This window comes from Dermochelys coriacea, chromosome 4 (genome assembly GCF_009764565.3).
Source record: "Dermochelys coriacea isolate rDerCor1 chromosome 4, rDerCor1.pri.v4, whole genome shotgun sequence".
NCBI lineage: Eukaryota > Metazoa > Chordata > Testudines > Dermochelyidae > Dermochelys > Dermochelys coriacea.
Window position 1 is genome coordinate 17,906,895 of NC_050071.1, and position 13,489 is coordinate 17,920,383.

General features: G+C 39.0%; 1 protein-coding gene across 5 annotated transcripts in view; it reads right to left on the minus strand.

The window, feature by feature from the left end:
• Positions 1-13,489, minus strand: part of LIN54 (lin-54 DREAM MuvB core complex component) — a 60,945-nt gene that overhangs the window by 38,677 nt on the left and 8,779 nt on the right. The window contains exon 1 of one of the 5 annotated variants that reach the window (XM_038398954.2): positions 12,484-12,828. The exons of 3 other annotated variants lie outside the window; for them this stretch is intronic. In XM_038398954.2, the coding sequence (XP_038254882.1) occupies positions 12,484-12,508 (25 nt within the window). In that variant the 5' untranslated portion in view covers positions 12,509-12,828. Of the gene's footprint in view, positions 1-12,483; positions 12,829-13,489 lie in introns of those variants that run through there. One more of the 5 variants, XM_038398953.2, reaches the window with a different exon arrangement.

A 13,489-nucleotide genomic window follows, 5' to 3' on the forward strand; every position in this document is an offset into this window, starting at 1 on the left:
AAGTTAATTAAATCTATGATCCTTCCCAATTTCCTCTGACTTTGACAAAGTAATTTCAAACTAATTTATGAATGCAATTTTCACCAGTAAATAATTTTCTTCACATCAATCCAAAGGTAGTTGGTTAATTTCAGACATGCAGCTAGTTTTTATAAACCTAAAAGTAGCTACATAAATGTATATATCAATCTTTCAACATAATCCCCAAACGAGTGATGTTCTCTTGTGACCGGCAGAGCCATTGCCTTGTGCGAAATAAAATGTAACAGCTTTGCCAGATACAACAGCTGGTAGATCCTTAATGCTGAAAAAACACAACAACAACCCCTACTTCAACGCAGTGTGCAAATCCTACAGAAGCACTCTTTAGAACTGTCTGGGCTGAGGGGAATAATGTCAGTATATTGAGCAAAGTACCAAGAAAGCCCTTACAGAAGTAAGGGTTTCAGAATCCAAGCCCAAAATCAAGAAAATCTCAGCAAGACCTTTCCCTAACTAGGATATAACACTACCACAACTCCTCAAGAGTAAAAAAAAACAAACCCAGGTGCATTGGGGCCACATCTGCTACTCATGTTCAGAGCAATACGATTCTCCTAGGTTTTACACTAGCCATAAGCAGTGGGACAATACAATACAAGGTTAATTAGAAAAAGAATTTTCTTGCAGGATGAGAAGAAAAGGTCATTAAAATCTTTCAGCTCCCAAGAGACAGAAATAGAAAATGAACTTCTCAGAAGTTCTACAACAACTCAAACGTGCAGAGATCTCTGCATGTTGTTTGTGCCCCGTAAATCCAAGTCTTCCATAGCTCAATGAAGTTAATGGGAGATTTTCTGTTAACTTCCGTGGATTTAAGATGGTCTCTATTAAATTGGAAAGGAGGAGGACTATCCATGATTTCCTCTTTAGTATTTTGTTTTTTGGATTGATAGTGGACAACCTCACAGATATCGTTGTTCCCTGAAAGCCATTAAATAGCCTCTAAATAAGTCTCTGGAAAAGGGGAAAAGAAGAGGGAATTAAGGGACAATAGACCAGTGGAATAAATGTGTAACAAACACAAATTAAAAACAGACCCGTAAGGCAGCTGGATTTTATGACCGATTCTGTTGAACATATAATGCAAGAAGAACAGAAAGGAACCCATTCAGATGTCACACTTTACCAAAGTTATTAAGATGGTATCACTGCTACAAGATCAAAGTATCAAAGTTTTAGATTCTAAAATAATAATTAGGATTACAGTAAACTTAACTAAGAAAAAATTTCTCAATACAAACTATATAAAAATTGCATTTATACAAAGTACTGGGAAGCACCAATAAATGAACCCAAGACACTATACTATTACATTGTTCCTGCACTAACTTAAGGATCAAAAATTCCACCTCCATTCTTTGTTATAATTCTTGAAACTATATCAACAGTAAACCATTAGGCCCAAGACAAAAGCAATAGTCAAACTAAAGCAGTGTCTGGCCAATGACTACACAGTTGAAACTATAGCCTACTGTCTCCTCGAGGCATGGCTTGAAACCAGAGATTTTGAATATTACAATAAGCTGCATTCAAACTGAAAAATACTTCCCCAAAATCTACTCATCAGTAACAAGTGCGAACCATTGCCTGGCAAGTATGGCTAAGGCATCAATTTCTCCCTTAATGTAAAGTTTAATTTAAAAAATGAAGTTTTTAGCCCTTCCAAGCCAGCTCCAGGGCATCTATTGCAGCTCTGTGCTTTGCAAGGCAGTAACAGAGTGAGATTAAGAAGAACTGGGCAGTTTCACTGCTGTGATTGAGAACCCTATGGGGCAGCAGTGACACCGTCAAGAATGATACTGATTCCATAGTGCTGCTACTGCTGACTGGGAAAGCTCTGAGTGATGAAGCCCTCCAAGTCTACCCCCGTAGCACCACATAGAAGGCTCTGTGGAAGCACTGGCCCGCTCTAAGCACAGGGGGTACTGGAGACATAGCCCTACCCTTTAGAGGAGCTACTGGGAGAGGGAAAGGGAGTTTCTTCTCCCTTCCTGTATCTAGAATGGGTGGAGCGACCTGCTAGTCAGAAACTAAAGACTGTGGACCCAAGAAGGAGTCAGAGACAAGACCCTTGTAGAAATCTGACTGCACTCTCCCCCTGCAGCAGTTGGGAGTGGCAAAAAGGCCAAGCACTTTGACAGGACTCAGCCAATCGATGTTTTGTAAATTGTTCATGTCCTGCTCATGACATACAACATTACAGTAAGGGGACACAGCACATCTAGAACCTTGATAATATAAAAAAAGATCAACAGGAGTGACACAAGCATGAATTCTCATCAGCCTTTCTTCCATAGCATATATCTGATTAAAGTAGGTCTATATGGAATATTCCATAGCTGATGCACAGTTCATCAAGTTCTAGATGTGCTGTGTCCCCTTACTATCACATTCTAAAACAGACACAAGCTGTTCCTGCTTTGTTCTTTTCTTTCCACTCTTCATTTTTGGGAAAGGACATCAATAATACATTGTACAACTGTCAGCAGTCCTATGAAATGCCCGACGCTTCCAGGCTACTGAACAGGTTTCTACAAAGCAGCACCCTAAAATGCGTGGTTATTTAAAAGATTATAAAACATGGATTACAGGGTTAGACACTGTAACCCACATAAAAGAAAAATCTCATAATTCCCCAAGTGTGACCTCAAATAGTAAAGAACATTTGGAGAGGGCGTAACCTACACATGGCATGGATGCAAACTATAAAGATGTATTAAATAACATTTCAAAAGAAAAACCTTGAGTTATGGGGATCTAGAGAACTAAGTTGACTCATAAGATCACCTGACCTTTTCATCAGAAAACAAAGCCCCACGGTTGTTACCTAATTCTTCTGTACTAGCTGAATGTGCATAATGAGGAGAGATGTGATCAATACATGACATAACAACTGTGATTCTTCAAAAAAAAAAAAAAAAAAAAAAAAAAAAGAGTACTTGTGGCACCTTAGAGACTAACAATTTATTTGAGCATAAGCTTTCGTGAGCTACAGCTCACTTCATCGGATGCGTCCGATGAAGTGAGCTGTAGCTCACGAAAGCTTACGCTCAAATAAATTTGTTAGTCTCTAAGGTGCCACAAGTACTCTCTCTCTCTCTTTTTTTTTTTTTTGCGGATACAGACTAACACGGCTGCTACTCTGAAACCTGTGACTCTTCTGCATTTCAAGTCATAGCTACATTTCATCATCCTGCCTTTCAAGAGTGCATATATATTTTTGTTGTAGCACCCGCCAAACTTCTCAGAGCTGACTAAATTGTTATTTATGCCTCACTGCAAATTCAGGAAAGTCAAATTCCATCTGGTTCTACTAAAAGACAGACATGGAATGAGAGAATCAATGGGAAACTCCCCTTGCTGAGTACCAGTGACTGCCCTTTAATAATACTTAACACTAAGGCTATGTCTACACTACAGACTTTACAGCAGCATAGCTGTACTGCTTCAGCTGTGTTGCTGTAAGGTCTCCCATGTAGCTGCACTATGCTGGCGGGAGAGAGCGCTCGTACCGGCATAATTAAACCACCCCCCAATGAGCAGCGGTAGCTATGTCTCCCGCCTACATAGCCCTGTCCAAACCAGGACTTCTGTTGGTGAAACTTATGTCAGTCAGGGGTGTGTTTTTTTTCACACTCCTGACCGACAAAAGTTTTACTAACAAAAGTGTTAGTTTAGACATAGCCATAGTTAGGGTTAAGATTTTGTCACAGATATTTTTAGTAAAAGTCACAGACAGGTCACGGGCAATAAAGAAAAATTCACTGAAGCCTGTGACTTATCCGTGACTATTACTAAAAATATGCATGATAAAGTGGGGAGCTGCAGGCTCCCCACACCACCCAGGGGGGGTTGGCTCAGAGCTCTGGGGCAACCCCACTGTTCATGGTGGTTCGGAGCTCCAGGGCACCCCGGCCACTGGCTCGGAGCCCCCGGGCACCACGGCTACCTATCACGGGCCGCGGGGAACCCTATAGCTCCCAGGCACTGGAGGCTCAAGTCACAGAGGCCGTGACCTTAGTGACAAAATCATAGCCCTAGCCATATAATTACTGTGTGAAGATAGGTTTCAGAGTAGCAGCCATGTTAGTCTCTATCCTCAAAAAGAAAAGGAGTACTTGTGGCACCTTTGAGACTAACAAATTTCTTTGAGCATAAGCTTTCATGAGCTACAGTTCACTTCATCGGATGCATGCAGTGGAAAATACAGTAGGGCGATTTTATATACACAGAGAACATAAAACAAAGGGTGTTACCATACACACTGTAATGAGAGTGATCAGGTAAGGTGAGCTACTACCAGCAGGAGAGAAAAAAAACCTTTTGTAGTGATAATTAGGATGGGCCATTTCCAGCAGTTGACAAGAACCTGTGAGGAACAGTGGGCGGGGCGGGGGAGGGGGGAATAAACATGGGGAAATAGTTTTACTTTGTGTAATGAAGATAGCTTTACAGATATAAAGTGCTGTTTACCAAGCTGGTTACTCAACATTTCATAGATCTTAATCATAGAATATCAGGGTTGGAAGGGACCTCAGGAGATCATCTAGCCCAACCCCCTGCTCAAAGCAGGCACAATCCCCAATTTTTGCCCCGATCCCTAAATGGCCCCCTCAAGGATTGAACTCACAACCCTGGGTTTTGCAGGCCAATGCTCAAACCACTGAGCTATCCCTCCCCGAAGAAAAATGCCCTTCACATACATGGCTTTTAGCTGATGAATGGCATGTCCTGATTATGAAGGCAGCAACAAGTTGTCAGTGGCCAACTTGACAAATAAGGTAACACTGGGGTTACCAAGAAAACAGAGTTACAAATTAGCTTAAATACCCATGTTTCTTTTGTTCTCTCCCTCCCCCTTTTAATTAAAAGAAATGGTTTTAGGCTGCACAATTAAGTTAACATGAAAACCGTATAAACATTTGCCATTTATTATACAAATATTAAATATTACATTCTTCAGAAAGGAATTGGATGCATGCACCATTCACTCCAATAGAACATTGTAAGAATAGTTAGAAGGTTGGATTTTAAATTGGAAACCATATTCTAATTTCACAACAGGCTCCTGTGTAAAAGTAAAATAAAAGTCAAAGACTAACAGCTTTTCCTTTACGCCTCTTTTGGTTACATGACAGCTTTTGTCAATTTAATGCCATGCAGTTTCACAGAAACTGAAAAGAAGAACCAGAGATGATGGGCAATATCAATAAACACATGTTGAAAATGTCCATATAATCAGCCTTATGCTTCTCTAAACTCAAATCATCCAATCAAATACCTATTGGACTTGCATCCGATGAAGTGAGCTGTAGCTCACGAAAGCTTATGCTCTAATAAATTTGTTAGTCTCTAAGGTGCCACAAGTACTCCTTTTCTTTTTGTGAATACAGACTAACACGGCTGCTACTCTGAAAAAAAAATGGACTCTCACCTTAAATTTGACCCAACATTCACCTTTTTTTAAATTGTGAGAACAAATAGAAATTGTTCCAAAACTAAAATAACTGTGAAACAGCTTTTAAATACACAAACTTTCCCCTGCAGTGTTTGATACCCAAACATTCCATCACTAAGAACCTGAAAGTAAAACAGATAATCGTGAATCCATCTTCACTGATTTTCATTATCCAAAATGAGAGAACCATAAAAAGTAAATGAAGAACATAAATGGGGTAAAGTAGATTTAAAAATTATTTCATTTTTAATTACCTCCAGGGTAACCAAGGCAAAGAAGTGTATTTGTAATATGATGCTTAAGTTTACAGTGTCCCTTTAGTCCCAAGCCATGGAAGATTTCAGAACGGATGACAATATCACATTAAACAAGAAATGGAACAAGAAATGTTTAAACTGTCATTCTGGGCCTGATACAGAGTGGCAGGGAGCACATACAATTCACACTGATTTTAGATGGGAGTTGCTAGACTCAGCACCTCTCAAGATCAGGCCCTCTGCCGGTAATTTCAGCAGGAGTGCATCTAAGCATTATTGTTACTGTACAAAGGTCCACTGCAATAAACAGAATACTTAAGCTATAAATTTTACTGGGACTTTATATAGTATGTTGTGTAATAATTACATAGTATGTTACTGGTGTATCTTCAGAGCACTGCTCCATAAGTAGTTAAACCACATTTATAGTTTACTTTGCAGAGTCTCACTGAAGGGAATAGAATACTTACAACACAGATTTCAATGGGGCACTGTATTGCCAAAAACAGATAATAATATTGCATGGAAAAATACCTCCTAGTAAGAAGATAATTTCCAATGTATCTTATGCATCATATTATTATTCCATCATTAGCTGAATCCTGGTCTTAAAACCAGAGGAAACAAAACAAAAATAATTGCAACACATTCACATTTTGGGGAGGAAATTTCCAAAAGGCATAAATGGCAATTAGGTACTGTTAAGGCTGTCACATGAATTTAACTAATCTATTATATCTAGGAAACTCAGGGTCCTATCCTACTATTCCCAGATCCTCAACAGAGCTCAGGATAAGCAGAAGAATCTCAGTATAACACAGGTGAGATGAAGATAAAAAACTTAATAATTGCAGTAATTTGCAAATAAAAAGGCTCTCTTAGCTGAGGATTGCAAAGTGCTCTACCAAATATGACAACATTCACAGGAGTACTGTAAATATTACACCCATTTTACAGATGGATTAAACTGAGGCATGAAAAAGCTAGATAAGATGCCTACAATCACATTGTGAGTCATGTGCAAAGCCAGAAGGCCTGACTCCCAAGCCCCTTCTCTAGTCACTAGGAAGAGTTGTCTCCCCTTTATCGTTCATGATAAAATAAAAACAATCTAATACGACCCACAAAGACATTAAACAGTTGGTGCCTAAATAACTTGATGACAGGAATATTACAAATACCTAAAGGATTACATTTAAATTCCCTAACTGATACTTGACAAGAGTAGCAGAATCTTCCTTTAACCACCATAGGAATATTTTTAATACACAGTACAAGGTCCCCCAAAAATTCAGTGCACTAAATAATAGCAGGTATAGGTTTAAAAATCAAATACAAGTAAGATGCCTGCCCATCTCCACATTATGTATGAAATTCATATCAGATCACATGTGAAGGCAAATAGACTATAAGAAAATAAACGATTAATTACACTTCATTTATATAATGTAATTTTTAAATTAACTTGATTTTAATTAGGAGTCTTCTTATCTTTTATTTTTGTCTGTAACATGTATGAGTGTACACACACACATACACACACATGCACTTCAAGCACAACAGTATTCCAAATCTAAGAATTTTATTTCTGTGATTTTTGAATAGTGTGGCGGTCAAATTTAAGCATTTATTTAAAAAAAAGTCAAGGAGCCTTCATATGTCAGAAATGGAACACCAAATATTAATTTTTTAAAAAGAATTCTCTAAGGTCTATCATACATCAGTTATCTTTCTATCATTAGCAACAAACTACTAAGCATTTTAAAAATTCACTTTTATCACCAAAAACGGTGCTACTTCCATAAAGAGATAGATAATGATTGCTGGATTCATAACTACTTATTGCACTGCACATCTCTCTTCTAGTTATTATGCAACTGCAAGTGGTAACACTGAAAATATGTGAAATAAGGTAAGATAACATAGGTGAGATGAAGAAAAGATAATTGCAGCTACGTCTTCCCTTTATAATACTGTAAGACAAATGTATTAGAAGGTCACGAGAAATTTTAATTGCTTTATTGCTCCTGGTGAAATATTTACAGCTTATGATTTTCAGCATCAGGCAAATAACAGATATAATTTCTTATTTACAGGAAATCTGAACCTGACTTTCAATTTCGTAAGGTCCACTACTCCTCCTTCTCCCTAGTCCTCTTGTGAAATGGACCAATACAGAAACAAAGGGACCTAAAGCTCAGGGCTACAAAGTTTTGAAGCTGCTGTAAAAATGACATTTTTTTTCCTTTTCTTTTTGGGAAACAAATAACGAATGCAATATTTTCCAATGGTTAGAGCAGGGAGCTGGGAATCAGGAGACTTGCGCTTTGTTTCCACCCAGGACCAATTCACTGTGTAACCTTGGACAAGTCCTTTAGGAGGACATTGTGGGGTCCAATTTATCCTCAAATACAGGTTTTATAAAAGTGAAGACCGACAGCAAATTTTTATTCCGATGGAATTGTTTAAACAAAATACCCTTTGCAGAGCTTGTAACCCAAGCCTTTGCTCTTGAATTAAAACCTAAAAGTGATGCTGACTGGAAACAAGACCAATACTGGTATGAGAGACCTGTTTATTTCCAGTGACCATACTCAGAACCAAATTATCTATGCTGTTAGATTTTTTTTTAAATTCTCACTTCATTCTGTAAGAAGTCAAATGTCCATACTTGATACTGTCCCTTTAGATCTCTCTATGATTCAGTTTCCTTATCTAAAATATTAGGGAACAATGAGCCACCTATGGAAAATGCTTTGAGATTCTCAGGACACTATCTTTTGCTTTTTCATCTCATTTCCATAAATTAATTTTCTAGATTTATGAGATTTGTATAGGCACTACCACAATCCAACACTTCACATGCCAGGAGCACACTAGTAGAGTGAATGATGGTTTCTGACATGCTATTTAATATCTATTAACCTTTTACTTGAGGACTTAAAGATAGCCTGAATTTGCAGAACAACTGCATAACCTAAAATAAAGAATTATAGTTTTGATGGACATTGATCACCAAAACTTTCTTATGGATGGACAAAGTTGTCTCTGATTGTTTTTAAATGTTATGTTTGGACCAGAACACATGGACAGATAAGCTTGTTTTGGAGGACGGTTTGCTTGTAACTGTGTTGAATGGGACAAATAAATATTGTGCTTAGTATATTTTATTGTTGATTGGTTGTTGTGTGTGTGATAGCTTATAGACAGAATTCCTTGGTTTTAATGTCAATTATTACTAGCCCAAACTTGAGCAACTGTGACTGTTACACACCATAGCATTTTTGTGTCAGAATAAATTTTGGATGACAATGCAGGACAAAGGTGTCCCTGTGGAATACAATAGAGACAAATAAAACCTGCCACTACTCTGCTCAGAGATGAAACTCAGATTATAACTGCTGTCTTTTCTAGCAGGTGGAATAAAGAGCACACTTCCAAAGGCTCAAATGGTGAGTCCACCAACACATCAGCACAGGGTTAAGATCTCTGACTAGAGGGGAATTGTTCACTACACTTTTCAGGAATGTTTTGATAGTGAGAGGGCTGAATGCAGAAGAACTGTCCATTGGCAGATGATATGCCGAGAGGCAGACACCTATCTTTATAAAAGACAAGGATAGGCTGAGAGATTTTAGGTATAACAGGTAGCCCAAAATGGATTACATACACCCAGAATGTGGAAATGGATTATCTACTATCCCAAGTAAAAACATTTCCACTAAAAACTCGCCTTGCACAGAGCATATGATGACAGAATTATTCCATGTCTTGTTATGCAAGCTGTGGCACAGTGCAATTCCAGACTGAAATGCAAGAAAAGATTGAGTTCTTGAGACAGCAGGGCCACTGATTGTCTGGCCCATGCTGGAAGAAACTCTCTGCGCCATGGTCTAGTTTGGTTTCTTGATTTATTTATTTTTAAATTGCTAACAGAATCAAATAAAGCACTGATTTTCTCCAGTTTAACAGAAATGCATTTGTGATCCAAGTTTTCCTCACTTGCTCTGGAACAGAACTGAGGACAATTAAAATTGCTGTCTGAAAAGAGCTCTAGGAAAGGACAGCTCCACTACTTGCACAGCAGCTCCCCCGCTGTTTCAAATTCTACTCAGATCATTCCTGCAGCCTGTGACTTAAGCCACTTGCTAACACCAATACAGTTTCAACAGGGGTAGGCTCACTTCTCAGAGTGGAAATTCTTACTGCTGATGAGGCTTTAGGCACTACAGACAGGGCCCTCAATCTGACACCAATTTTTTCATCCCTGTCTTCCCTGGCTTTGAAGATAAAGCCAGCCCTGCTTTGTTCCTTCACAAGGGAAGTCAAGAGTTCCTTCCTTGTTTGTGATCTATGTCCTCCTTCATCAGACATCCTTGGTGAGGAAGGCATAGACCAGGGGTCTGCAACCTTTCAGAAGTGTTGTGCCGAGTCTTCATTTATTCACTCTAATTTAAGGTTTCACATGCCAGTAATACATTTTAACATTTTTAGAAGGTCTCTTTCTATAAGTCTATAATATATAACGAAACTATATAAATAAAGCTTTTAAAATGTTTAAGAAACTTCATTTAAAATTAAATTAAAATGCAGAGCCCCCCCCCGGACCGGTGGCCAGGACCCAGGCAGTGTGAGTGCCACTGAAAATCAGCTCGCGTGCCGCCTTTGGCACGCATGCCATAGGTTGCCTACCCTTGGCATAGACCCTCTGTTGCCTATTGGTGGCAGATGGCCAAGTGTAAAGGCACCACACAACAAAGGTGGAGGGGGGCAGGAGCACACTGCTTAAATCCATGCTTCTTATCCATTCTTCTTCAATCTTTGGAGGTCCGATCACCCATGACCAAAAAAGGATGAAGGAACTTTGTCCAGACAAAGCCTAACTGCAATGGCACAAACTACCTAACGGTTTGTTACTACCTACGATACAATTTGAAAGGTGTAGTTCTTAGCCAAAAGTTCCCTAAAATAGCTACAGGCACATAACTACCTGAAGAGAGCTAGAAACTGAGGTGGCTGGGGACACACTGCACTTTTATAACCCCTGCGCTGAATATTCAATGCAGCTGTCCCAATAGGCACTGCTTTCCAGAAAGTTTCCAAAGCTCAACAGTAAACCCTCAAGAGGGAATACGCAGAAATATTATGCTCAAATAAATTTGTTAGTCTCTAAGGTGCCACAAGTACTCCTTTTCTTTTTGCAGATACAGACTAACACGGCTGCTACTCTGAAACCTGTTCCTTAAAGCAGTAGTCCTTTCAATGAAAATTCTGTGTGTTGTATAGACACAAACCATTTTTCAGTAAAAATTTAGTAAAACAAAAGATGAACCTGTAACCTAGTCCTGGCCAATAGAAATAAGTAAAAAATGTAATGCCACAAAAAGTCTGCAGATTTTTTATATGTATTATCCCCATTGTTACACTTTCAAAGAAATAGATTAAAAGAAAAACATGACAGTAAAAAAAAGTGATCATATGAAACAAATGAGAAAGGATCATTTTATTTCCACAAACCACCAACCAAATAAAAATATGAGACACTTTGTTACAAGTAGAAAAATGTTTGTATTGCCCTAGACCAGGGGTTCTCAACCTTTTTCTTTCTAAGGCCCCACCCAACATGCTATAAAAATTCTACGGCCCACCTGTGCTGCAACTGTTTTTCTGCATATGAAAGCTAGAGCCAGCATTAGGGGGTAGCAAGCAGGGCAACTGCCCAGGGCCCCATGCCACAGGGGGCCCAGTGAAGCTAAGTTGCTCAGGCTTCAGCTTCAGCCCCAGGTAGCAGGATAGGGGGCGGCAGGGCTTCAGCTTTCTGCCCTGGACCCCAGTGCTAGCCCTGCTTGGCAGACCCCCTGAAACCCCCAGACCCCTGGCTGAGAACTACTATCCTAGAGGACTTTGTTCTTCACTGTGACATGAGAGAAATGATTAAGATCTATCAAATACCAATGCCAAAGCAGGCTATTTCAGGACAAAAGAGATCCCTGCTCCCTACCCTATCCAGTTGCAATACATAGTGAGCAAGGCACCAGTTTTTTTCCTTTAATTATTTGCAAGAACTACTGAACAGAAACTAAACAGATGTTTTACCAAAAGACACCCTTGAATTCTCAGACATATGTTAAAGAAATGTGACCAGACAAGAATCAGAAAATTCAAAGTTATGGTTCTCTCAAGGCAGCTACAACTCATCTCCCTCACACTTATCTATTATTCTGTACTTCTCTAGGTTATTAAATGTATGCCTTTATGTATAACAGAACTCATATTCAAGTAAGGGTACTGCATCTATACAAGATGGGCAAGGTATGCAACAGTGGGAGTCATGACAATTTCATTAGTTTTGTGCATTTAAATTATCAACCATAAAATGTCATCAATACAGGATGTATTAGGCAATATAGGTCTCATACACTTAATTTCTAAATATGAGAAAACTAGTAAGTCATGTCAGCATTAGTTAGGTTCATTACAGGGGGGTCAGGTGGTTCTCTTCTTCAAAAGCATGGCTTGAAAAAAATCAATTTACCCACACACCAGTAGGAATCTTTTCCTAATCAGCTATTTCTGCAGAATTAAAGATTTAATTTAAAAAAAAATTAGAGACAAGAACTTAAAATCTTATATTTGAAAATATTTTTACCTACTATTGTTACAAGTAACACTTCTAATTACTGTAAGTGAAAGATTACATATAAAAGCTTTTTTCAACTTGCTTACCTTGTGCATTTGACCACTTTGGCATGCTTTGTGTGTGATCAGTTTTACTACCTCCCTTGTATAATCAGTTATCCTCTTTGTGCGAGTCTTTCACACAAATGGGAGAGAAAATGTTTTATAGTAAAATCTGATATTAAAACCATAAAGACTAGCAGTAGGAATTTAGGGAGTAAATACAATACTGAAACTACTATAAACTCTTTTTAAAAACTGACTAGATGTCAAGCAGACTGTGATTGGGTGAATCCCCATCACCTGCTAGAGGAGGAGGTGGCTGTGGTGGGGAAACCCAATTAATCACAGGATCCATACCTATTGGGTGAATGCTTTATTGCCTCCTGGCCAAAACTAGATATGAGCTGTTAGTCAGCTAGACCTTATAAGCAGACTTTGGGAATGATTGCAGAAAAGGCAGAACACTCTTCCAGGAAAAACCCTATTGGACTAAGATAGTTTTCTGGGGGGTGTAAACCCTAAGGCAAGACCTAGAAAGAGCACAAGAGAGGTCTAGAGAAAGCTGCTGGAGTTCCCAGGAAGAGGATGTGGTGGGGAAACCCTGCTAAACAAGAAACAACAGAGGAGGAACTCTGCATGAATGGGTTAGGCACCTGTAGGAGGGAAGCCCAAAGGCAGGGCCAGTAAGAGTACTTCAGTGGAGTCTGAGTGGATGGAAGACTCATTAGTTTAGAGGTTTACTTGGATTTTCAGTAGACTTCTTTTTGGTTATCCCAGAAGAGGTTTAGAACTTTTATGTGACTTGCCCAGAAGGCCAGGCCACAGAAGACCTTGGGAGTCAGGGATGTGCAAAGACACATGGCCTGCAGAGAGTGTTGGAGAAAAAGCTATACCACCCTGACTCAAGGGGATGTATATGGAGTGAGTATGCCATATAATGCAGATGTATCCCTTTAAGTTACTAGCAAAGCTGGTCTTAAAACTACATTACCTTTGCATTAGAAAGTTAACCCGTATTTGGGTCAGGAAGGAATTTACCCCTGGGTTAGAT